Source organism: Drosophila mojavensis, unplaced genomic scaffold (genome assembly GCF_018153725.1).
Source record: "Drosophila mojavensis isolate 15081-1352.22 unplaced genomic scaffold, ASM1815372v1 contig_136, whole genome shotgun sequence".
In the NCBI taxonomy this organism is placed as follows: domain Eukaryota; kingdom Metazoa; phylum Arthropoda; class Insecta; order Diptera; family Drosophilidae; genus Drosophila; species Drosophila mojavensis.
The window spans coordinates 14,978,423-15,003,430 of NW_025318667.1; the positions used below are offsets into that span (position 1 = coordinate 14,978,423).

A 25,008-nucleotide genomic window follows, 5' to 3' on the forward strand; every position below is an offset into this window, starting at 1 on the left:
CTGTGTTGTTTTTGTTTTTACGATTTTCTTCTCGCTTGTATTGCTGTTGTTGCTGGTCTTATCCAGCAGGTAGACGCGCCGGGTCGGTTGCATTTCAGCGTTGCTGCCGCCGTCTCTGCTTCAGCGTACGTCACCGTCGCCGTCGCCGTCGTCATCGTCGTCTGTTTCGTTTTAGAGCTAGGCTGTTGAAACTTGGCTCAGAGTTTTGGCGTTCAGTCCGCTGGCGAACGTTGTCTTGAGCGCAGTTTGCCGTTGTCGTGTTAGTCGCATTAGTCAACGTCTCAACGTGCGCGTGTGCGTGTGTGTGTTTGTGTTTGTGCCTGAGCTGTGCGTGTGTCGGTTACTGTGCCTGTGTTACTTGGCTGGTCCGTTCCCGTTTGTAAATTATTATACACGTTGATTTTGTTTTTTTGAGTTCTTTTTTTTCTGTGCCGCAGCAGCACAAACTGGTTGCTGCCATAAGAAGCAGAAGCTAGCTGCGAACGTAAGAGCTAGCATCAGCAGCAATAATAACAACAACAATCGCAGTAGTAACAATAACAATAGAAGAACCGTATTTTTTGTTAGTCGTTCGGAAAAACGTCGCAAAAAAAAAAAGATTCGTCTAGCGGCAGCAAAAAGGAGCACAAAAACAGTAACAGTAACAGCAGCCGCAGCAGCAGCAACAACAACTAACAGTAGCAAGCGCTTTAACAGTAGCTGTCGCCAGTATCTCTACACAGAGCTAATTGAAAAAAGATGCCCTGCTCAGCCGTGACGCTATCGATAGCGACAATCTGTGCGATTATCGCCACAGCGCTGCTCGCGATCGCCTTCTCCACAGACAATTGGCTGCACTATGACGTCAGACGCAATCAGATACAGGTTAGTGTAAAAAGCGTTAACAAAACGATGGCAGACGCAGCTCTCATATCATTTCCCATATCTCTATCTACCATCTTCGCATGCAAACAAAGCATATGATGTATGTGTGTGTGTGTGTGAGTGCCCGTCTGTTTGTATATGCATCTGACACCCCCGCAAACTCGACAAACAATAGGCTCAAATCGAGCCAAGGCCTTGTCATAGAAATAACACACAAAAATAAAAACATGCACAGGTCACAATCAAAGTAGAAGCCGAAGCCCAAATAGTAACCGAAGAAGAGCCGAAGTCACAATGCAAGTTGAGATTAAGGCACAGTGGGTAGGCACTTGAGGAATATATAGACAAATATCCAGATGGTAACAAAATGTGCTCAGAACATGATATTTACTATATTTACATTTTGGTACAGCTAGGAACACGAAATAAAAAAGATATGGAAGTATTTGTTTGTTTTCCGTTTCCAAGAGCTTTAAACTCTTAGTTCAGTAACGTCAAGTCAAGCCCAATGAAATATAATTAATTAGTACTTGAAGTCAAGATTAAATATGTATATAAATTTAATTAAAAGTCAAATTTAAGCTAGATCTAATTTAAATAAATTAAATATCCATTTTATTAAATATATAAATAGGTTATTTTAAACAATAATTAAATGAAAAGAATCCCATATATTAAGTTAGAATTATAGGAACAAAAACATATGTATTTCAATTCAACTTTTTCTAGTTCTTATGATTGTGTACCACTGTACCTGTGTCTCTGCAACGGTTAACGTTGGCAGCGACACCAGCAGCGGCATCGTTAACAGTAACAGACGCGCGTGTTGTTGCTTAGCGAGCACAAGAAGAAGAAATAAGGGCATGGCGCAGCGTGTGAGGCATATGAAAAGAAGAAAGGTCGAAAGCGAACAGCAGCAACAGGCAGGCTGGCAGCGACGCGTCGCAACGCAACGGCAGCGCGCATGATCAAAGTGGCGGCCAAGCGGCTGGCTGGGCGGTTGGTTTGCCCGTTAACGCTAAAACTTTCTACGCGAGCGCTTAGCCAAGCCAAGCGACACGACTACTGTGGATAAACAACAGGGATGGGGGAGGCAGCAATGAAAAAGACGATAAAGGAGACGAAGAAGCAGCAGCAGCAGCAGCAGTAATTTCTCATTTTGCATGTAATACACGCGAAGAGCAACAACAAATGGGGCGGGCTTGTAGGTGCAGCTTAGGCAGAGCGCAGAGAGACAATGAGCAAGAGAGAGCGTCAAAACTGTATATTAGTGTATGCCTGTGTGTTTGTGCGCGCATAGTTCGCATACCAAAACAAGCTAATGGCAGCGTGTGCTGAAAATATTTGCACGTTTTTAACATTGGCGCTAGACGACGACGATTGGCTTTGCTTGCGCTCGCTTAAAGGTTAATCCTAACAGTGCGACCAGCTTGCCAAAAGCTATATGCAAAGCCAATGCAGTAGAGTGAGATGGAAATACAATGAATGCAGAATGACTTAGGAAGAGTGCAGAGATGAAGTTACTCTCTGATCATGTGTTTGCGAGTATGTGTGTGTTTGTTTATGTGTATGCATGCATGTATTGCTGCATTTATAAAGCCATTAGAACAAGGTAATAATAACCTTTTTGAGTTTTTTTCCCCCTTTTTTTTTGGGCTGTGCGTCTAGTGGCAGCAATTGGTAATGCTGTGCTGTTGCATTTTAATTGGCCCATAGCAAATTGATTGTAATGCCCCCAAAATACATACATACATACATACACACATAAATAGGTTGGCTAGAGGCAACTCTCTGCGGCATTACATTTCAACGGCTGGCAGCTAGCGTGTCTAATGCTTTCTAATTAGCTGGACAGCAGAGTAATGCATAGCCAGCGCATAAGCAGGGCTGTTCACATTAATTACAGAACAGAAGTTTTTCAGTTTTCTTTTGTTTTTCTTGTTTTTTTTTTTTTTTTTCTTTCGTTAACTCTCATTATCTTCTTAATTTTTCAATTCTTTGAAGTATCTTGACGACTTACAACACTATTTATATATGTAAGAATTTTTCAATTGTTTTCCCACACACTCATACACTTGATTTTCATTCCTTTGCCTTTGCTTTCCACACTGGCTTCGTAGAACCTACGCTTGGCGGATTACTGTTATCAGTTGCTTTTGTTGTTCTGTTCGTGTTTGCTCTCTTTGGCGCTCTCTTTGCTGCTCTTTTGCTTGGTTCTTTGTTCCGCAGGCGAAGCCAAAGTGCCTCATAGAAACACAGCAGCAGCAGCAGCAGCAACAACAACAACAGCAACTTCTGCTGCTGCTGTTGTCCATTTGCCGCTGCTTGTTCTTTCCACTTCCCAACTACTTTAGCTTTACTCTGCTTCTTCTGGTTTCCAGTACCTGTCTGCGTGCCAAAGCAAAAATGTTTATATATGTATGTATATATATATATATTTTTTTTTTCGTTCGTTTCTTGATCGTTAACTTAGCCAAAGCCAAAGCCATTTGGCTAAAGGGGGCTTGGCCAGGGAGGTGAGGAGGGGGGGCTTTGGGTTATACGTACGTACATATGTGGCAAAACCGGTTTTGAGTTTTCACTCGTTTCACGTTTTCAAGTCTCTCAAAATTGGTATGCGATACCCATGGCCCGCCTCAAAGCCCCTCTCCGTCGGTCAGGTTGCCAGATCGCCGGCAGCCCTAAGTCGCCATTGTTGCTGTTGTCGTTGCCGTTGTTGTTGTTGTTGCGTCTTTTTATTGTCGCCAGGTTCGAATTCACGATTCGAACCGATTGCCAATCCAATTGATGAAACTTTGCCAGCTTCGCTTGGCTTGCTTAAAAGAGAAAACCCTTCCTATTAGCTATTGCATTTGAGTTTTCTGTTGCTGTTGTTGTTGTTGTTGTCGTTGTTGTTTCGCTTCTATATCTTTCAGTTCGTTGCGTTTGCTGCATTTGCCTTGTTTTGGTGCCGTCTGGCAACAAAAAAAGAAATGAAAAGCTACAAACTTGTTGTTTTTACCATTTTTCCACATGGGGCTTTAAAGTTTTGGTCTCTGGCGCAATGCTTCATTTTCTTCGTTTCATTTATGTATGTTTCTTTCATTTTAGCTTGTTTTCTTTTATGCTTTTTCTTCTTTTTTTTTTCCTTTTTTCTTTTTTTTCAATGAATGAATTTCGTGTCATATTTTTTACGCTTAGTAAGCGCTTTGATTTGTCAACTTGCAAGGCGAAACACATGTTAATTTGAGACTGCAGATAGTATTAATTAAGCTTTTGCCAAATTACTCATTCGCCATGTGTGACCAGAAGCAGCAGCAGCAGCAGAAACAGCCGCAGCGACCCAAAATTAAATTTCTTTTGTGTTTCTCTTTTTTCTTTTCTTGTGCATACCCTATGCATGCAGAGTCAGCGACTTTCTTGAATTGTATACCCCTAATTTGCATTTACAGGGTATCTAATTACTATAACTTTGCTTATAGGTGTCAAATTAGTGTCTGATTTCTGATTTAATAATTGATATTTAGGGCATTTCTTAGTTCAATTTATCTTATTTCTATTTATCGGCCTACATGTTAGATCTTAAATCTTATTAGTTTATTTACAGCGACTATTGTGATATGTATTTGAAATTGTTTGAATTGAAATACAGTAGAATTCTTCTAGTTCTAATACTTATATTAAAGCCAAAAACTTTGTAACAATATTTTAGATTCAAGTACATATTATATATATGTATATCATATATTGTAGTATAGTAAATGTTAAATTTTGTTCTTAGTCTTTTCGAATTCAGTTTTGATCATTTTTATTTCTCAACCTCTAATGAGAAGATCGGCTCAAGTTATGTAAAAACTGAAATAGAACAAAGAATATGTATCCTATTTATTGCAAATTGTGTTTAAAATATAATCGCTTGCATTAAATTTTTGTTGTTGTACATGGCAGTCCCACTAATATTTTTAGGAACACAGCTGTGTTTAGTCAAGACTTATTATTATTATAATTAATGACTTATTATTATTATAATTTGAGTAAATACACTGTCTCACATAATATGAGGCCTTCGAATGATATCTGTGGTCTGTTTTTGCTAGGGAATAAGTTTGTTTTCACTTTTTTTCAATGAAACATGATATATTAATAATAATTTGATTTGAATTTGATTTTCAATTTGAATTGCTCACTGTTCCCTTATGATCAAAGGCTTTCTCTTAGCAGTTGATTTTCCAGTCATTTTACTATTTATAGCCCGTAAATTATATTGAAGAGTCAGCATTCAGCATTCATCAGTCAGCAGTCATTAGTTTTGGTTAATTTGTATTTTATCGTATTTGCTGACATCATGTGAAATTCCAAATTGGTTTATCACCTCTGGCGACTACCGTAATGGCCGAGAACCCGATGCGATTTGCATAAAGTGAATTGCATTTGGCGTTTGGTTACCAAACAATGCTAGCTTGCTTAATCAGCCAGAGACTCGCTATAGCTGTGGGGATTACGTCTCTGCCTCTTCTTCCCCTTCTTCTTCTGCTTCTTCTTCTTCTTGAACAGAAAGTGTTCGCTAGCTGGCTAGTGTAGAGATCTCGAGTTCTTTAACAGTGTCGTAACTGATCGCCAACAAACTGACTGTTGTGAGAGCTGATCATAGAGATGAGTCAACAGTTAAGTATGTCATGTTCCTGTTAATCTTGACAACCGGTTGTCATTCTGTCCTAATTGTTGAATGAATCTGCTGAACGCATCAATGAGTCTTCGATAAAAGCTTACATAGTTAAGCCGTTGTCAAAATTGACTATCGTATGTTAGTCTCTTTGGCTACTAGCTGCTAAGCTTGACAAGCAGTTTTCGGTCTTCACCTAGCATCTTACTGTCAAATTTGATTGCATCGACATGGACTTAAATGGGCAATTTACATGTGAATGTGAATTATTGACAGTCAGTTTATCTAGCTGTCAAAGTTAAATGGGCAAATGGATGTTTGTCTTCATTTAGCTTATACTTTACAGAAGAAAAGTTGTTAGTTGATAAATGTGTAATGTGGCTGTTAAGTTTGACAGGCACTTAGCTGGTTTTATCTTGAATCTGCGTGTCAAATTTGACCATATTGAACAATATAGATTCTATCAAGTGCCCAGCTGAGTCTGATTGCATTTTATGTCATTGATACTGCTCGTATATTTGAACTAGCTGTACTTTGAGCTTGTAGTTAACTTGACAGCGTTGCCACCTAGCTACAAGTGGTACTGTTATCACAGCAGGTTGACAGCATAAAGCTAAAGACCATCTGATAATCTCTCTTCGGTCTCTGCTGATGCCAGAATGTATTTGCAAATTGTTGGCGTTGTCAGATTGTAAATAAACTCATTCCGCACAAAGATCTTAACTGAATTCTTCACAGCTTTTATTTTTTTTTTATTTTTTTTTTTGGCGCTTTCGCCGTGTTCAGTTATGATAATGCCCGCTAAGTTCTTGGAGCTGAGATTCCAATCTTTCTCACACGACTTTTGTAGCCTACTTAAAACGCAATTATTTTGGCCACTTGAGCGTGCGATTTCAAACGCTTTCGCTTCCTACAAGCTCGATAAGCGCCTCCCTCCCCTCTCTCTCAACCATTCTCTATGTCTCTCTCTGTCTCTGTCTTGCTGAATAATTGAATCGCTCATGTTGAGTTCAATTTGTTGTTTCTTTATTTCAATATGTTTTTCGTGTTTCAAGTTCGATTATATTTTGCTTCTCTTCGTGGGCGAACTTCCGCGTAATTTGTGCTATAATTACAGTTATTATTGTTTCGATCTGTCTAAAGTACAACAGACGAGAATGCATTTAAAGATTGAAGATCTATTGTCAATGTCGCGCTCCCACGACCTTTTTGCCAATAGCAACAACATCAACAAAAATATATATATAAATTCAGAAAGAAAAACTAGAAATACGTTTGGGCCATAAAACAACGTCAAGACGAAACGAGAATTTAGCAAACAAGCCTCAAATGCTCACATGTGTTTGGAGCCATAAAAAACTACGACAAATTGTCACAAGTTTTACTTTTTTTTGCTCTTGTGCATGCCCAACTAATTATACCCTGTAAACGAGTTACTGTGCGAAATTGAAAATATATATTGAGACTTTGTGAAGAGTTTACCAGAGACCAGAGACTCTTACATCTTTTACTAGTGCTCTTTGGGAATATTTGATGACATTTAATTATATGGTCTGTGCCGTTTTTCTTGCCTATAAATAACTATGGACAATAACTGTCAAAATAGTTTCAAATATATCAAATATTTCAAATCAAATATTAGCTATATTATCGAACATATATATCGATTGAGTCTGATAAAGTACATCGAACTCAATCGATATATATCGTTATCTGGGATTCTTATCAGGTAATTAATAAACATAAAAGCTGATCTTGATCAATATGCAATGTAGTTCTATAACGTCGATATATATCGATTGTAAATATGTTAATCTCATATATCTTAATCTTGTGCAAACTCTAGCTAAGACATCTATGTATATCGAAATAGCTTTCTTCATATAATACGAGCCCAAACCACTATTAATTCGAACAGCATGTTTTTTTTGCAGTGCGCAATGTTTAACACACTATATTGTCAATACTACTAAAGATAACACATACCAATTCATTTCGTCTTAAAGATAATTTTATTCTCTTCATGATGAAAAAAAAAATAATGCTCTCTTTCCAACAACAACAAAAATATGAGTAATTTACTAAAACGGTATACTTAAGAGATAAGAAAAAATTGACCACTATTAATTCGAACGCTGCGTAATGTGATTTACTATCATATTCAAAACAATAATTTAATTAATATTAGAATTGTGTAACGTCGCCCTTGGCCTGAATTACACATTTGACTCGTTTTGGCATTGATTTTAACAAAGTTTTGCAATGCTCTTGAGAAATTGAGTCCCACATCTCTTGCAACTTGATTTTCAAGTCTGCAATATTCCGTTGTGGCTCATTTCGAAGCTGGTTTTTCATTAGCCACCAAATATTTTCAATTGGGCTTAGATCTGGACTATTTGCTGGCCAATCTAAAACCTCCATTTGATTATATTGCAGCCAATTTTTGGTTCCCTTAGCTGTGTGCGATGATGCTCCGTCCTGCTGAAAAGTGAATTCACCGCAATCTGATAGTTTTGGTATTGATGGCAACAAACTATCTTGTAAAATATTAATATATTTTTCAGCATTGAGTGTCCCTTCAATGAAATGAAGTCTTCCTAATCCCTTGGCAGACATACATCCCCATACCATAGTGCTCGCAGGAAACTTTGTTGTTCTTTTAAGGCAGTCTTTATGATATGTTTCTGACTTTTTACGGATGACGCGTTTTCTCGTATCGCCGACACTAACATCAAACTTAGCTTCATCGCTAAATATGATGGTATCCCATTGCCTTTGAGTCCAAGACATCCTTTCCCGAGCCCATTGCAAACGCTTCTTTTTGTGACGAAGCGTAAGCAAGGGTTTTTCCTTGGCCTACGAGTTAGATTACGAGTAAGTTATTGGGTACGATGCACAGCTAATAAAAAAACTACTTTATAAAAACCATATCCAATACTTTTTAATTGCAGTCGAGTCCACTCTCGGTGGACAGTTTTGCCAATTGTCTGCGACCACTCAGAAGCCAAATTTCTTAAAGATTGGCGACGATCAGCCTTAACAATTTTGGCCAGTTGTCTTTTGTCGCGAGGTGTTATTGCTGATGTTCGGCCTCTATTCGCAATGTTATTTTCAATATTCCCATTTTTTTTTGAAAATTTGTATCACCCCATGCACAGACGACTTAGGCAAATTTAATTGCTTGCTTATCTCCGTAAGTGTCTTTCCAGATTTAAAATAATCCATAATCAATACTCTGATTTCTTTACAAATTGGTTTACCACGCACCATCGTTGCTAAACTTTCATTGATCTGCAGCAATTCTAAAATTTTTTTGCATGCTGTATTGTGACATTATTTGCAGATCATAACTAGATAGTGATTCCGTTACATTACATTCCGTTACATTAGTTGCTTTTGTTTTGCTCTTCTTGAGATTAAGGTAAGCTTACGCAGCGTTCGAATTAATAGTGGTCAATTTTTTCTTATCTCTTAAGTATACCGTTTTAGTAAATTACTCATATTTTTGTTGTTGTTGGAAAGAGAGCATTATTTTTTTTTCATCATGAAGAGAATAAAATTATCTTTAAGACGAAATGAATTGGTATGTGTTATCTTTAGTAGTATTGACAATATAGTGTGTTAAACATTGCGCACTGCAAAAAAAAACATGATGTTCGAATTAATAGTGGTTTGGGCTCGTATAATCATTGTAAATATATTTATACAACAAACGAATTCCATTAAAACGATAAATATCGTCTGTATTTAATATGCTTTCTCATATGTCAAACGATATTCATATTGCTGCGCTTTAAGCATATATATCTTTAGATTCGTCTTCATATACCATAGTCTACAATATATATCCCTAGTTAGTAGCGCGATAACGATAAATATCGATTATATGTGTAAATTTATAAGTTTTAAGAATGTGCATTTTGTATATCTTCTAAGATATACGTATCGGGCAGTACTTTGCCTTTGAGCTGCTAACCTACATATAGGCCTTTCTGCAGGGTATCCACACGTCGTGCATGCCCATTTGTTTGCTGCGCGACTTAATTTAATTTGCCGCACCCAAAATATGTGTCGCCTGCATTTTGACAGTTTTTTGTTGTTGTTGTTGAGTTATTTGGTCTCTCTCTCTCTGTCTCTCTCTCTCTCTCTCTCTCTGTCTGCCTTTGTCGACTCAGATATCTGTAAACTCGATCGCGGCCTTGGCCAGCTACACAGCTTGAGCGCTTGAGCTCTTTGGCATCCTGCACACGTAGCTCGGATTTAGTTGACGATTGGCTAATCATCAACATCCGCCCATTGAGTGTGCAAAGGGGGCGGGACAGAGGTGTCCAAAGGGGGGCCGGAGGGGGCCTAGACAAAGTAAACTCGTTTTGGCCACGGTCATAAAAATAGTTGGGCCTTAATAATATCTGTGCAACAGCCGCAGCTGGCCCAGCGCCGATCGCCGATCGCCGAGCGTCAAGCGGACCCGGCGCCATCTGTCTATGCTCCACAAACTGGAAACTGGCAATTGGCCATTGGCAACTGGCAATTGGCAACTGCTTGCTAGGGTCTATTTTTCCTCTGCCACGTACGTACAGTACGCAGCTGAGTAGCCAAACGAAATGCACTCGTGTGTCTGGAACAAGTCTAGCTGGGTTTTTTCTTTATTTTCGTTTCGCTTCCTGATCGCGCACAAGCTGTAAGCCGATCGCATTCGCAAATGTGCTAGGCGAACCAACACAGATCGGGTTGGCTTGTGGCAAGTTGACTCCAAAGTCAAATCCATTTGAAAAGCTGTTCTCTTTGTGCTCTGCTTGGCTTTTATTTGCCTATCGAACGTTCAGTTCGCTTTTTGTTTGGTCGCAAATGCAAATCCAAGAATGTCTGCTATGCGGCAAAAAAAAAAAACCTCATTTAAGATCAGCTGCAAGTTAGATGATTGTTTATTCATGTCACATATCATAATGGACTATGGGCATAAAACTTTTAGAGCAGATCAACTGATATGAACCGGATAAGTGGAGCTGATTTGGATATGTAGTATATGTAGTTTTAAGCTTTAACTTGAGCAGCAGTGATCGCCTTGATTACTGATCGAGCTCTCTTTGTTTACTGAAGTTCTTTTATGATAGTGCTCCAATGAGAGTTCAGGCAGCTCCATCCGTTATACGTGTAATAGATAATAATTTAGTGACTTGCCAAGCTCCCCCCTCCCTCCTCCTTCTCTTTCCCTCTCTCTATTTCTCTCTCTCCTTCGGCTTGTCTAGTTGCCTTTTTGTCGTCTCGATCGATCTCGTTCAAAGTCTCGAAAGCTTTTTGTTGCGTTCTCATCAGCCCGGCTAGATCTAATCATCTATTTTACTTTATAATTATTACAATGCGAGCTTTTTGCAGCAGAAGCTCATTTGAAGATCACCTTAGTGTAGCCCAGTGAACTAAGTATGTGATCTGCAAGTGATCTCAGCGTAAAGTTGAGTTGTGGCTAAGATCATATCTTAAATTGGTTCTAAGATCGTCCCTAGGAATATTTTCAGATTAGCTGTATTGATCAAATAGGTGCATGAGCTTTATTAGATATTAGCAAAAGTTTCTTTAGGACTCAACTGCCAAAGAGATCAACTGTGATCGGTGATTCCTAAGATCATGTCTTGAATCGTTCCGAAGATGGTTCCCAAGTTCATTACCAAATCAGTTCTGAACATTTCGAGTGATATATTAGATATAGACTTCATAGGGCTCAGCTGTCAGAGAGATCAGCTGCGATCGATGACTTCTAGATCATTTGCAGATCAGTTCAGTTATATCAGATTGATCAGATAGATATATTAGCTACAGTCTAGCTAGATATTAGCAAAAGACTTCTTAGCGTTCACCTGTCAGAGAGATCTGCTGCGATCGATGACTTCTAAGATCATGTCCTAAGATCGGCTCTAAGATCGTCTTTAAGATCATTTCCAAATCAGATCGATTGATCAGATATATATATTATATCTTATATATATATAGATATTAGTAAAAGACTTATTAGAGATAAACTGCCAGAGAGATCAGCTGCGGTCAATGAGAGTCTGTTAATGCCTCCAACATTTAACCTATGGCTTTCTAAGTTCATTCACTCGCAGCTAGATCCATTGAGTAGCTTTTAAGCTGGCACTTCGGTTCAGTTGTAGACCATATCTGATCGCATTGCTCTATGAAGTGCCCACTACGTTCAGTTGGCTGTCATCTCGATTAGCTGCAGTTATCAGTTGAGTCGCTCCGTGGCCGCTCTTAGGTAATGCGAATGGCCGCAGACTTGTCAGGTGTCACATGCTAATCGCACACTTTGCATTTGGGAGCACGTAGCTGTCTGTTAGACGCAGCCGAGACGAGCCATATATGTATGTATGTGTGTGTGTATATAGGGCCGAATGTGCCTGAATGCTCTACACACACACACACACACACACGCAAGCCGAAAATTTGAAATGGCATCACGTTCTGCACGTTTGCCACATCAAATTCTACATTTTTGGATACCAAATTGTTAAGCACAATGCAGAGGCTACCCTCCCCTCTCATCGCTACTACTCTGCTCTCCCTTTCCCCTCTCACACATCAAAAAAGAGAAAAGCATTTCGTTGGCTACCAAAAAAGAAAGAAAGAAAGAAAAAAAGAAAAAAGCAAAATCCAAACGTGTTTTACCTGATGTCCGGTACTTAAATAACAATGCGACAGGCCAAAAGAAAACTTAACAAATTTTTATCGACAAGGCAGAGAAAGAGTGAAAAAGAGCGAGAGGGGGAGAGAGAGGAATGGGTGCTCTCCATATTGAGCTGCAGAATTGGAATTATGTAAATAAAAATTTTTTTTTTTTTGATGCTTGTGAAAAGTGTTTTTCGCTTACGCAACAGCACGAAATGAAACGAAATGAAGAGAAATAAAAAAGAAATGGAAAAATAAACAACAATTCACAAAGTGGAACTGGGACGGGAACGGGAGACGGGAGACGGGGAACGTTGGAGTGGGGGAACTGGACGACTGGGCAACTGGGAACTGAGAAGGTGCTGCCCGCCCCAAAACTCTTATGAAATGCTTTTCGCTTTTCGCTTCGCTTGTCTCGGAGCCGGTTGAACGTTTTGGCTTTTAGGTCTCTCGCTCGAGTCTCGAGTCTCGTATTGGCGCTTGGCCTCTGCTCCCCATACCCGATGCTCCATGCACCATGCCCCATGGCCCATGCTCCACACCCAAGCGGATTAATTTTGTAACTTTCTTATGAAAGTCTAGTAGTGCATTGCAATTAAGGGCTACTGTGGCACCGCCCCTCCCCCTCCACCGTCCCCATGTCTGTCACAGGTTTTCGAGTCGTTTAATTTATATCATATGCGAGCTAAGCTTGCTCCAAATGGGTGGGCGGTGGGCGTGGCTGGGCTTGCATTAGAAAATTCATTCAGGTGTAAAGCGCCTCGAGAAATCAGTGGTGTGCACCAGGCCGCAGAGCTTGGACTGCCGCCGAACGAGAGCATCAATTGGGCATAGCCACATAGACAGCACACAGATGCATACACATATACATACACACATAACTGGCCGAGCTAATTGTTTAGTTACGCCCAAGTGGGCAAGTCGAATAGCGGCGAGTCGAGGAAAGCTCGAAGGTCGCATCGAAAGTGGGGAAAAGCTAATGGATTATAGCTTGCGGCTTATCCCTAATTGGCCTCAAAAAGAGTAATAGAGGAAGACAGAGGGGGAGGGAGAGAGTGAGAGTGAGAGGGGAAATACCTCATAGATCTACCAAGATTTGGTTCTACTACAACTTTATTGAGCAATCATCCCTAATTATGTTTGGTTCACAGCTCGAACTAGTTTTTATTTTGTTTTGTTATTATATTATATTGAAACTTTGTGATACTTAAGTAGCACAGAGAAAGACTTTAAAGATCTAACACGATTTGGTAATTCTGCATTCATTATTCGTGATAGGTTCACAGCCGGAACTAGCTTAAATTGTTAATCTGATATATTGACAGAGAGAAACAGAGATATATCCTAGAGGTCTTTAGTTTTATGAAGCCATCATTATTCACTGTAATTGACTACGAGTCGGAACTAGTTTTATTTGCATTTAGTTCTAATTTTTACTATCATTAGTAATTATGATTCGTTCACAGGTGGAACTAGCTTTTTGGTAGTTATATATAGTAATATTATGAATTTAAGATAAAGAGAGAGAGAGAGAGAGAGAGAGAGAGAGAGAGAAAAGAGAGAGAGAGAGAAAGAGAGAGAGAGATAGACAGAAAGACAGATATGCTTTAAATATCTATCACGATTAACCTCTAATACTCAAGGTCAGAGGTTCACAGTTGGAACCACTTATATATGTATATGAGTGAATCCAGTTCCTCACTTTGTTGTTAGAATGAAACTTAAGATGTAACTGTAAGAGCTTTATATATTTAACGGTTTAATCTGAGCTAGATTTGTACATAGAGCAATATCTGCTATGAATGGTTCATTGGAGTTCATTTCAGTTCATTTTTGAATAGTTTAGAGAATCTTTTCTTTATTTAGATACTCATTTTTGCATTCTCCGGAGTTTATGTACTAGTTAAGCTATATAAAGTTGTTTAGTTCGTAGTCAGAACTAGTTGGGGATTCGAAACTTTGTAGATTGAGTGTAAGTTAGATCTAATCTAGTCTAGGCTTTTACAAATTACAACAGTAGTTGTTATTGTTTGTACAATTTCAGTTCATTTGAGTTCACTTCGGCTCATTTTGTTGAAGATTTTTCGTGCACTTCTTAGAAGTTGAAGCCTATTCTGATACTCTTCCTGGCATACTCTTGAGCTTATCTATTAGTATTAACTGTGCCTATAGCCATCTGCAACTGGCGCTGATTTGACCTCGACTAATGATTAGCAGAGCCAACAGTCGGATTGACAATGGAAGACCTTCAATTGTAAGACTCGAGACTTTTTTCATTCCACAATTCACAATTCGCAATGAATCGCTCGAAATGACGTATGGGAACTGCGGAACGTGTTCAACGGCAACGGCAATAGCAACGGCACTTGATCTGATAAATACGTATGTATGGAAAGACAAATACAAAACACGCAGCTCGCTGAACGCCCATTGTCAGATCTCAATATATGTACAAACGAGCGAGCATAGGTACATTTAGACATGTAGCTATATTTATGTACATCCGCGTCTTATTTCAATACGAAGCGAAAGATGACCGGATGATGATCGAGCAATGGCAGCAATCAAAACTGACTTCAGATTGAGCTACAAAAATCATAAGCGGAATCATTTTGATTTGTAACTCGTGTTCCTCGCTTTGTTCAGAACGCCCACACTGGAACTGGTTCTCGGAGCGGCTGTGCGTAGACTCGCTCCAACATTTCTGGCTTGGATTTGCATTTTAAAGCCTTTGTCTTGTTATTTTGATTTGTTGTTGCTCGACGCTTTATTTGATGGGGAAGCGTTGATCAATTGTTTGGATCATTGTAGATTCAAGGCTCTTCAAATAAGGTTTATACTGCCGGTCTGCATTCCAGTAGATGTGCTAATGCTTGGAATATTTTTCGACTTGCTATGATTTGTTAAACTATAGAATCTTATGAGAAGTAAATAGAAATTTGGGGCTTACGATTAATTATCGATTCCTAGGGTTTGAGTACAGTTATCGTTTAATTGAAAACTTGTTTACCTGGATCCAAGTATTTAGAGTTTTGTGAAAGCTTATACTAAGATTGTTATACTTCTTGTTCTTCTTACATTGTACACTCGTATTTCCACATATACACCTACATTGCTATTATTTTGTATTGTATTCTCGTGGATAGATATAACTATCTATCTATTTTTCTATTTATATGTCCTTCGATCTATCTATCTATCGATATATTTGTTAAGCTGTCTATCAATATATGTATCCATCTATTTGTCCATCTGTCTATCGATTCATCTATCTATAATCTGTCAATCTATCGATCTCTATATCATTTTATCCATCTATCTTGCTATCTACCTATCGATCTATCTATTAAGTTGTCCATCTATCTGTCTATTTATCTATCTATTTTTTTTTATATTCATCTACATATTCATCTACCTTGCTGTCTATCTATCGATGTTTTCTATTCATCTGTCTGCTCGTCCATCTATCCAACTATCTGTGGTCTCTCTATACATCTATTTATATTTTCTATTTATGGATATATCTATCTACACTATCTATCCATCTATTTATTTAACGAATTATTCATCTCTCTATATATAAATTCACCCATCTGTCTATCTATCAATCCATCTAACATGTTTCTATCTATCTGTCATTGCTATCTTTAAATAAACTATAAATAAATAAATACAATATCAATCGGAAATTTCAAATGACAATTACCAATAAGATTAGATGATGATGGTGTTTCATAAAGGAATACATATACATAATATAATATATATAATATAATGTGTGCATATAATAGTTCATATATTTAATATATATGCATAATAATAATTTATAATCTATAGCTCAACATTCCTTTATAAACACTCACTCAACAAGATCCTTCCTTAACTTGTTATTAATTGAGATTCCTTCTTCTTTTCAGGCCTTTGCCGCCAAGCATTCGGATGCGGAGTCGCTGCTGCATAACTTGAATGTGAAATATTATTATTATACGAGAACTCGTGGCCTGTTCAGAATATGTTATCCCAAGGAGCGTCCGCCGGTAACGGCAGGTAAGATCCATAAATAACAACAGCTTAAGCTAGAAATAAATGCTAAACTGAGTTGCATTTCCATTTCATTCCGTTTAGTGCCCACTTATCTGTCCCCCATTGAGACGCACTGCTCGAACATTGATTACTTCCCGCAAGTAGAGGATGATAAGATATCGAATGAGGATGCCACGTCCCGGTTGCATTTGGCCCGCTCCTGCATTGCGCTCTTCATCATTAGCTTTGTGACCATCTTCTGTGCCTTCTGGACGGGCCTGTCCGGCTGCTGGAAGCGTTCGTCGGGCGCCATAACCGCCACATCGATCCTGTTGCTGGTCACCTGTTTGCTGGCCGCTGGCGCCATGGGTATTTGGCACACGGTCGAGTTCTTTGAGAAGGAGAAAGTCGTTGGAGAGGATTACTACCAGCAATGGAATACGGTGAGTGCACAGAGCAACGCCTGAACTATTTGGATGGTTTTTCATGGCAACATTTATTATGGACTGCAGGTGCTGCGCGATAACACGAAGATTGTCTACGATTGGTCCTACATTGTGGCCTGGACAGGCATTGCCACCTGTCTGCTGGCTGCCATCCTGCTATCGGGCGCTGCCATATGTCTGCGCAACGAGCGCGAGAAGGAGGAGCAGCTCAATCTGCAGTACCTGATGCCAGGTGAGTGACGCAAGCGAAGCAAAGGTGAAAGTGCCCACTCTAAACTGTTTCCATTTCCGTTTCCATTTCAGTTTACTCGCAGAAGCAGCCACCCTATCCGCCCTACGCTAACTACGCCCAGCCGCAGATCTATCCGGGTCCCTACTATCATGGCTCCCAATACGGACCCTATAATTATTAACTTGGCTAACGAAATTCACAACGAATATGCGAATGAAAGCAGTAAACAAAACAAGCAAACAACAACCAACAACAAATTACAAAATGCAAACAACAAAAGCTTAAAAACTTAAATCAAACATTTGAAACGTTTTGGGAAGAGAAAGAGACAGAGCTATAGAAATTTTACTTCGAATTTGTCAGTCTCCATTGTCTCCACATGCGCATATATGTACATATATATGTATGTGTGTAATGCACTTCAAATAAACATATTTACAATCTTTTTTTTTTAAATATTATTTACATAAATCTAGTGTGTAGCTTCTATCTATTTTGTATAGAATTCGTGGGTCTTCAGTCAATATGCGTCGAAAGTATTTGGTGCGTAGATTTCGCAAAGAACGAAAACGGAGCAAAAATTAAGTGAAACAAAATAATAATGGAAAATGTAATGAGAAGAAAAGTACTTACAGCAAATCTATAAAGACAGAACAATAAAGATTTAATTTATTGTAGCATGTAACGTACATGTAGCTTATAATTATGTGTAATAATTACAATAATAATGATAATAATATTGTGTAAGCATCAACTTTTTTGTATATGTATATGAATGTAATGAGTATAACTTTACAAATGCGCTGCTAAGCGTTAATTTGTCTTCCAAGTACATTAAATGCTTGCGCATGTGTTAAGCTGTACTTTTAATAAATAAAAGTTTCTTACGTTAAATGATATTTGAATTTGTTTTTCTGATTACTGTATATATCGATAATTGTTAAGTCTGTCAGCCAAAGATGTGACGTCAGAAACCAGAATTCTGTGTTGGCTAATTCGTGTAGTATATCGATATGAAATTAATCGATAGCGTGACTCTTTTTAGTATATTTAATACTGCATGCCTACTCAACCACTTGCCGCACGCGGTCACACACTATTAGCCATTACTGCTCATACACGAAACATCGCGCAACTGGTCACATCGAATTCCGTAAAATCGTCACTCAAAAGTAAAAAAAAAAGGAAGGAAACCGATAGACCAGGCGAAAAAGTCGCAAAAACCGTTTGCCCAAAATTTAGCACACCAACAAAAAGGAACAGCACTAGCAGCAAACAGAACGACAAAATGTCCGGCAACGGTTTTGATGAAAATCCATTTGGCGAGCCCAATCTGGATAACCCATTTGCGGTAAGCCTGACAACAAAAATGCTGTGCACGAAAACCACACACACACACAGGCACACATATTTGTATACGTGTGTGTAGGTGCAACGACGACAGCTCATAGGCCAATGTCTATGTGTGGTTGTGTGTGTGTGTGTGTGTGTGTGTGTTTATGTGACTGTGTTCCGCCTACGCTGTGCTCAGCAGTTGCTTTGATGTGTATGTTTTACGTTACTTGATTTACATATTTATTTTTTTTTTTTTGCATTTGATTGATTTTAGGATCCCGCCATACAGCAGGCAACACGCATGTCCACCAATGTCTCACTGGAGGACTACAATCCGTTCGAGGAGCAGGCGAAGCCCCAGCTGCAAATCAACTCCACCAATACGGCGGCCGTTGTGCAGCCCCTCTCACAGAACATTCCGGCACCGCAGCCGCGTCTGGCCAGCGGCACAACACCCAGCACCAGCATACAAATCACATCCGAGGAGCTGCAGGTTAAATGATAATGAATTCTAGCCAGTTGTGTGCTCCAGTTACCAGGCGACTCGCATTACAACAATTGTTATTGTCGCTGCATTGCTGTGGCTGCAGTTGTGCTCAGCTATCTCTGTTTGTATGTGTGTGTTTATTTGTTTGTTTTTCATTCAATAGACATCCACACACACACAGTCACACACATGTAGATAGACCGCATTACAGATAGCTGATTGTCTTCTCAATTTACAGCGCCGCCAGGAGGAACTCGATCGCAAGGCTGCCGAACTAGATCGCCGTGAACAGCAGCTGCAGGGCAACGTCCCACAGCTGAATAATTGGCCTCCCCTGCCGGATAACTTTTGCGTGAAGGCGTGCTTCTATCAGGACATTGAGGTGGAAATACCGCCCGAATTTCAAAAGCTGGTCAAGCATTTGTACTACATCTGGATTTGTAAGCATTTCGTTTATTATCGCCGCAGTTTATTGTTTTCAATTGAGACGCCCCAAGGCTGATAAGAGTCGAATCGCATTACTCATGCCATAAGCTAATAAACGTCGATTATTAGTCCATTTCGCAAATGCCGACAGGCATCCGTATGACTGCCAAACAAAGAGCCTTAAAATAGCAACTATATAGTTCTATATGTACATAGATGATGTCGTTGGCTTTGAGCTTATCATTAGGCAAACAAGCTTATCTATTTATATTTAAAGGATTTCTCAGCTGTGATCTATACGATTCGAATGTATATAGTATATATATTTTTAGATTATATGCTTGCAATTATGTAGAAGATAAGCAATTCCTATTGATGAATTGAAAGTCTAGATTGTTGGCTGAATATTTGATATGTTTGTCTGCCTCTCATTTTGTCAATTTAACAATTTATATTCCAGTTAAGCAGTTTTTTAGAGATATATGAGTTTGGCAATATTTTGAGTTAGCGCATCAGTTTTTATTCCATTTGGTCAATCACTTTATGTGATTCATTCTCCCTTGCACGCAGTCAGCCAATTAGTCAATCAATCACTCTTAAAGTCTGTTTGCATGCCGTTTAGTCAATTAGTCCGTAACTCATTCTTATAATGAGTCAATCAATCAGCAGTGCTCTGAATTTTCCGTCGATTAGTTCGTAGGTGTTTTAGTGTTTGAATCAATTGTCGATCCATTTGATTTGCATTTGATTCATTGTGTTTATTCGTTTGTCCTTCACTTAGTCAACCAACCATTCAACTAAGTAGTCAGGCTTTCAATTCGATTGAGCACATTTAATCAGCTAAATGATTTTTTCTTTCAATCAATTGCCAGTCAATCAGATTTACTTCTAAACATTTGTCTTTCACTTAGTTAATCTGCATGATTAGCTCGTCTGTTTATCAATAAAACTGTTTTCTGTTTGTCTAACGTCTGTTTTTCACCAAGTCAATCTGTCAATTAGTTCGTTAGTGATTTAGTCTTTTAATTAATTGTTGATCAGTTTGATAAACAAATCAACATTTGCTAGTCTTTCACTTAGTCAACTTATTAGTCAGCCTAGTTCCTCAGTCCTTGAGTCAGTCTGTGTATCAGTCGATCTCTTACTTAGTCAATCCATTAGACAATCAGTCTTGAGCTAGTCAGTCAAAGTCTTAGTCTTTTTTCTTCTCTTCTTCTTTCAATAGTTTCTTTTCAGTAATGCCCTCAGTTAGTCAAAGTCTCTGTCTTTCATCAAGCTTATTTGGCCTTTATATAGTCGTTCATCAAGAATTTAATGACAACTATTGATTAATTGGATAATTCTTTGCAGTCTACACCATGACGCTGGTCGCCAATATTCTCGGAGGTCTCATCTTGCTGTTCCACGCAGGCTTATTGTCCAATCTGTTTTTGGCCATCTTCTATACGCTGTTGTTTACGCCCGCCTCATATGTGTGCTGGTATGTATATAGCTCTATGTCGCGCCGTCTCAATCGCTAACCATATTGTCTCTCTTTCTCTCTCTCTCTCTCTCTCCTTCGCTCTCTGCTTGTGTTGTCTCGGTCTGTTTGGTGCTTTGAAGGTTTCGGCCCGCTTATAAGGCATTCCGCAACGATTCGAGCTTCAATTTTATGGTCTTCTTCTTTGTGTATTTCTTTCAAACGGTCTACACAGTCATCCAGGCCATTGGCTTTAAGGATTTGGGCTACTGCGGCTTTATAACGGCCATCTCACAATTCGATAGCAGTGCCTGGGGCATTGTCGTCGGCCTGTTGCTGCTGATAATCGCCTTCTGTTTCGCCATCACCGCCGGCGCCAATGTCCTGATGATCATGAAGATACATAGCATCTATCGCAGCACCGGTGCCAGCATGGACAAGGCCAAGGCCGAGTTTACCACAGAGTTTTTGCGCAATCAGCATGTGCAGGAGGCGACCTCATCGGTCGTTAGCTCGGCGGTTAATTCACAGTTCAACAACAGCAGATACTAAACACAATCAAACAATCAAATCCAATTCAATCCAATCCAATCAGTAATCAGTAACAACAACAATTTACCAATCAACAACCAAAAGCACAGCAAAGCAACATAAAACATAAAGCCAGGGCCAGGGCAAGTTGGATTAAGTCAAGGAGCAGCAGAAGCAGCAGAAGAAGCAGCACTAAATTATAAAACAATATGCTATAGTTAGCACACATGCACAGATGTATCTATATATGTATATGCATATGTTTATGTACATGTATTTGCATATATGTATATGTATGTATATATATATTCTATTTATGCATATGTTTTATATATGATCTATATACATATTTCTGCATGTGCATATATACATACGTACACATATATATTATACATATGCACAAATACATGTATATATATATATATATATGTATAGATATAGCAAGGCTTGTAGCGCGCGTTGAAGCGCATAATTAATAACAAATTGCTTTTGTGCATAACAAAATAATAATATAAACAATATTAATAATGCAATTCCTAAAATGCCGTCGTCCTTATTACAATTAACTACTGTAATAATCTATAAATATATACATATATATACTTATATATATATATATATATATACTTACATTTATGGAATCTGATAGAAATGCAAACATTTTTCTATGTGGCACACGTTGCCTTCATACACACATTCTGGCCTAAACAATTTAAGCACACACACACACATATATATATATCTGCTATATATAATATATATATATACATATACATGTATATATATTTATAATATTTTATATAATACTTGAGAAGTAGGCAAATGAGATGCTTCTTCTTCTGGCTATTGTGTTTCGCAAAAGTGTCCTAAGAAATTACTAAGCTATGAATTTATAAACAAAGAAGAAAAATAATATATTAAGTAAATGCCTAATGCAATTTCTTATTAAACGGGAAAATTGTTCAACTATTGCAATTCCTGTCCAGCATAAAGTCAAAGCAAAAGAAAAAAAAACACGAAAGCTATGTGTATGTAAAATGAAATTGATAACGATAAAGATAATGATAATGATAATGATAATGCTAATGCTAATGCTAATGATGATGATGCAGATAAGATAAATGCTGCTGATAATATGATGTTTTTTAGTTCTTTAAGTCGAAACATTTACGATATGCATATATCTTAATACACACACACACACACACACCCATACACACATACATGCATACATTAATACATATGTACATCTCTACATCTAAATGTATTAAAACAAAAAACAAAAGCTGGCAAAACTTATACATATATAACTTTTATCATTGCTGCTGAGCATTGTGCGCGATAACTCGCCCATATGAGTTATACTAATTATTATGATTATTATGATTATTATTATTACCATGATTATTGTCATTGCTGTTGTTTCATCACGCCTACTCCGCCCTACCCCTCTTAAGGTCTGCGTAGCCACATTTAATGTCGTGTCGTGTATTTTTTTATAATTGTAATTGTTAAATATAATTATATATGTATATATATGTATACATATATATACGTATATATATATATATGTATATATAGTAATATATTCCATCATATACAACATATATATATACATAGATCTATATATATTAATGAGTATCGATCGTGGTGTTCCTTTCATTTTGTTATCCATTCATTGTTTAGTTGCTTCTCTATTAAAGCAGCCCACTTTGTCGATTTCCCTCTATAAATTAATTCAAATAAACAACAATAAGTATTTATAGATGCAACTTTATTTTCATTCTTTGGGAGGATATCGGGGATATCTTAGTTCTTAAGCTATTTGCTTTTCTCAATTCTTCTCAATTTTAATTTTTAAAAGTTGTCTGGAATTTGTAGATTTTTTCAATGTCTACTGATAAATCTCTATTTTTGCTGGATATGTGAGGGGCTCTTACATTTACTTGCCTGTAATGTATACCCTATAATAGAGTTTATTATAATATATTACATTATATCTATGTATTTATCTATTATATATATTACAATATATCACTATTTTATTAATTACCAGAGTTGTCTTGGAAGCTGAGTATAAATTAAACAGACTTTAGAATTTATACCCTGTAATCTTCTCACGTTTCATTTGCAGAGAAAGTGGAGCCTATATAACCTCTTTTTTTCTATAACTAACAGACTTAAAATATTCGATGAATATCTTGATTATTGGTTAACAATATGATAAATAATGCAATTTCTACACGCCTGGGAATGAAGGAAGTGCTTTAATAATAATAATATACATATTTATAGATATGTATGGTAAAAGGTGCGCTCCAAAATAAACCAGGCTGAGCTTAAATAGAAACGACAGGCGCTTTGTATTCCTAAACTAAGGTTGATTTATTCAAAATACTACTTTCAGCCTCGATATACTATTTTGCGCGATCTTAATGTTTTTCGTTAAAGGATCTCGGATCATTGACCGGACTGTACTTCGGAATGTCGGTACAAACCTTTCGGATGACCTCGACAGACGAAAACGTTTTCCGTTCATGCCTAGTCAATTTTCCGAAAAGGTAGAGCTCATAGGGAGCCATAGCAAGCGCCACCAATATAAGAATTGTATTGCAAAAGTCTCTTTTATTTTTGTACTAATTATATATTTATTTTAATACTTTACACATTTTCCATTTTTTTTTTTCAAAGCTTCAACAATTTTCATACCTTAAGCACTCTCTCTGCCTTATTTTCCTACACTTTATAGCTTACAGATGTTTCTATACCTTTTACACTTCCAATAGTGTTCCACAGTTTCCACAGCCTCAACACGTTTCACTTTTTCTATGCCTCTCACATTTTTTTTTTGTAATTTCCTGCTTTCTCAGGAATCATAACCATAATAAGATAGCCGAAGGGGCTGGCAGCATTCCGGATATTCCTCTGACTCAGACCAAACAAAATTGAGGCAATAATGTCCATATATAAACATATGCATATGTGTAGCTTCTGTGAGGCTTTCTCATTATTTTCTCGACTGCGGGGTAATGAGGCTTATCAGTTGTAAAAAATTGTCTCTGGCATAAAGTTGGATGCGTTGGGATTGAAATGTAAATGCTAGTTGACATAGAGTCGCACTAGCGTCACGTACGGCTCGACGTGGATGGCGGGGAGGGCGGGGAATGGGGGTTCGGGTTGCCGGTACATAGATTGGCATATTCAGAAGTTGAACGTACGTACGCTAAAGACGTTTCCTCATATGAAATGTAAATTTCATTTTGTGTGCGAATGCGAAATTAAATCAACGGCAAATGATTTGGCTACACACACCCTCAACGTGTCACAGTCACCCGTCCTACCCACTGACTACGCATTCCCTGCCCCTCCACAAGGCTTAATCTTCCAGTCTGCCTTGGCGTCTAACCCCATTTACAGTACTTTTTCTTCTACTTCTTATACTCATTCATGAAAGTGAATTGAGTATATTGGTTTTGTGCAATGTTCGTTTGAGATTTTGGTACTATACGGGGTCAAGATATTTCCGATCCGTCCACAAAGGGCGTGGCAAAACGGTAAATGCCTTTTCAGGTTGCTAGAAATCCTATAATTTGAAGTGCTAAGGAGTTAAAATTTGGAATATATATTCGCGTTGACAATACAAAAATGAAAAGGGGATGTATGTATGTATCTGTGCTCGTAGGGAGCGTGACAAATCGGCTAGAACTGTATTCTGATACAGCTTTAGAGCTACAAACTCAAACGACAAAATTACGCTTGGTATCCTCTATTGATTGATTGAAAATAATATATACAGCAGAATCCGTTTATAACGACTCTGCCTATAGCATTCATACGGTTATTGGTACGAAAAGTCTGGTACCCAGATAAACTTACTTAAGCAAATTTATATCCTTA

General features: G+C 38.1%; 2 protein-coding genes across 2 annotated transcripts; both read left to right on the forward strand.

The window, feature by feature from the left end:
* Positions 1-194: 194 nt before the first annotated feature.
* Positions 195-17,772, forward strand: LOC6583879. Its single transcript, XM_002009505.4, has 5 exons — positions 195-864; positions 16,090-16,219; positions 16,298-16,638; positions 16,708-16,873; positions 16,945-17,772. Exons 1-5 carry the CDS (start codon positions 739-741, stop codon positions 17,052-17,054), a joined length of 873 nt encoding a protein of 290 aa, XP_002009541.1. The 5' UTR covers positions 195-738; the 3' UTR covers positions 17,055-17,772.
* Positions 17,773-17,978: 206 nt separating this feature from the next.
* Positions 17,979-21,182, forward strand: LOC6583880 (secretory carrier-associated membrane protein 1). The gene is made up of 5 exons (XM_002009506.4): positions 17,979-18,224; positions 18,483-18,701; positions 18,934-19,135; positions 20,472-20,601; positions 20,724-21,182. Exons 1-5 carry the CDS (start codon positions 18,162-18,164, stop codon positions 21,130-21,132), a joined length of 1,023 nt encoding a protein of 340 aa, XP_002009542.1. The 5' UTR covers positions 17,979-18,161; the 3' UTR covers positions 21,133-21,182.
* Positions 21,183-25,008: the final 3,826 nt, after the last annotated feature.

What these genes read in the sequence shown, in the direction of transcription:
- LOC6583879 (XM_002009505.4), top strand. Translation starts at nt 739, where the DNA reads ATGCCCTGCTCAGCCGTGACGCTATCGATAGCGACAATCTGTGCGATT. An exon ending in TCAGACGCAATCAGATACAG is followed by an intron (nt 865 to 16,089) that starts GTTAGTGTAAAA and finishes TCTTCTTTTCAG; the next exon opens with GCCTTTGCCGCCAAGCATTC. An exon ending in GCGTCCGCCGGTAACGGCAG is followed by an intron (nt 16,220 to 16,297) that starts GTAAGATCCATA and finishes CATTCCGTTTAG; the next exon opens with TGCCCACTTATCTGTCCCCC.
- LOC6583880 (XM_002009506.4), top strand. Translation starts at nt 18,162, where the DNA reads ATGTCCGGCAACGGTTTTGATGAAAATCCATTTGGCGAGCCCAATCTG. An exon ending in ATCTGGATAACCCATTTGCG is followed by an intron (nt 18,225 to 18,482) that starts GTAAGCCTGACA and finishes GATTGATTTTAG; the next exon opens with GATCCCGCCATACAGCAGGC. An exon ending in TCACATCCGAGGAGCTGCAG is followed by an intron (nt 18,702 to 18,933) that starts GTTAAATGATAA and finishes CTCAATTTACAG; the next exon opens with CGCCGCCAGGAGGAACTCGA.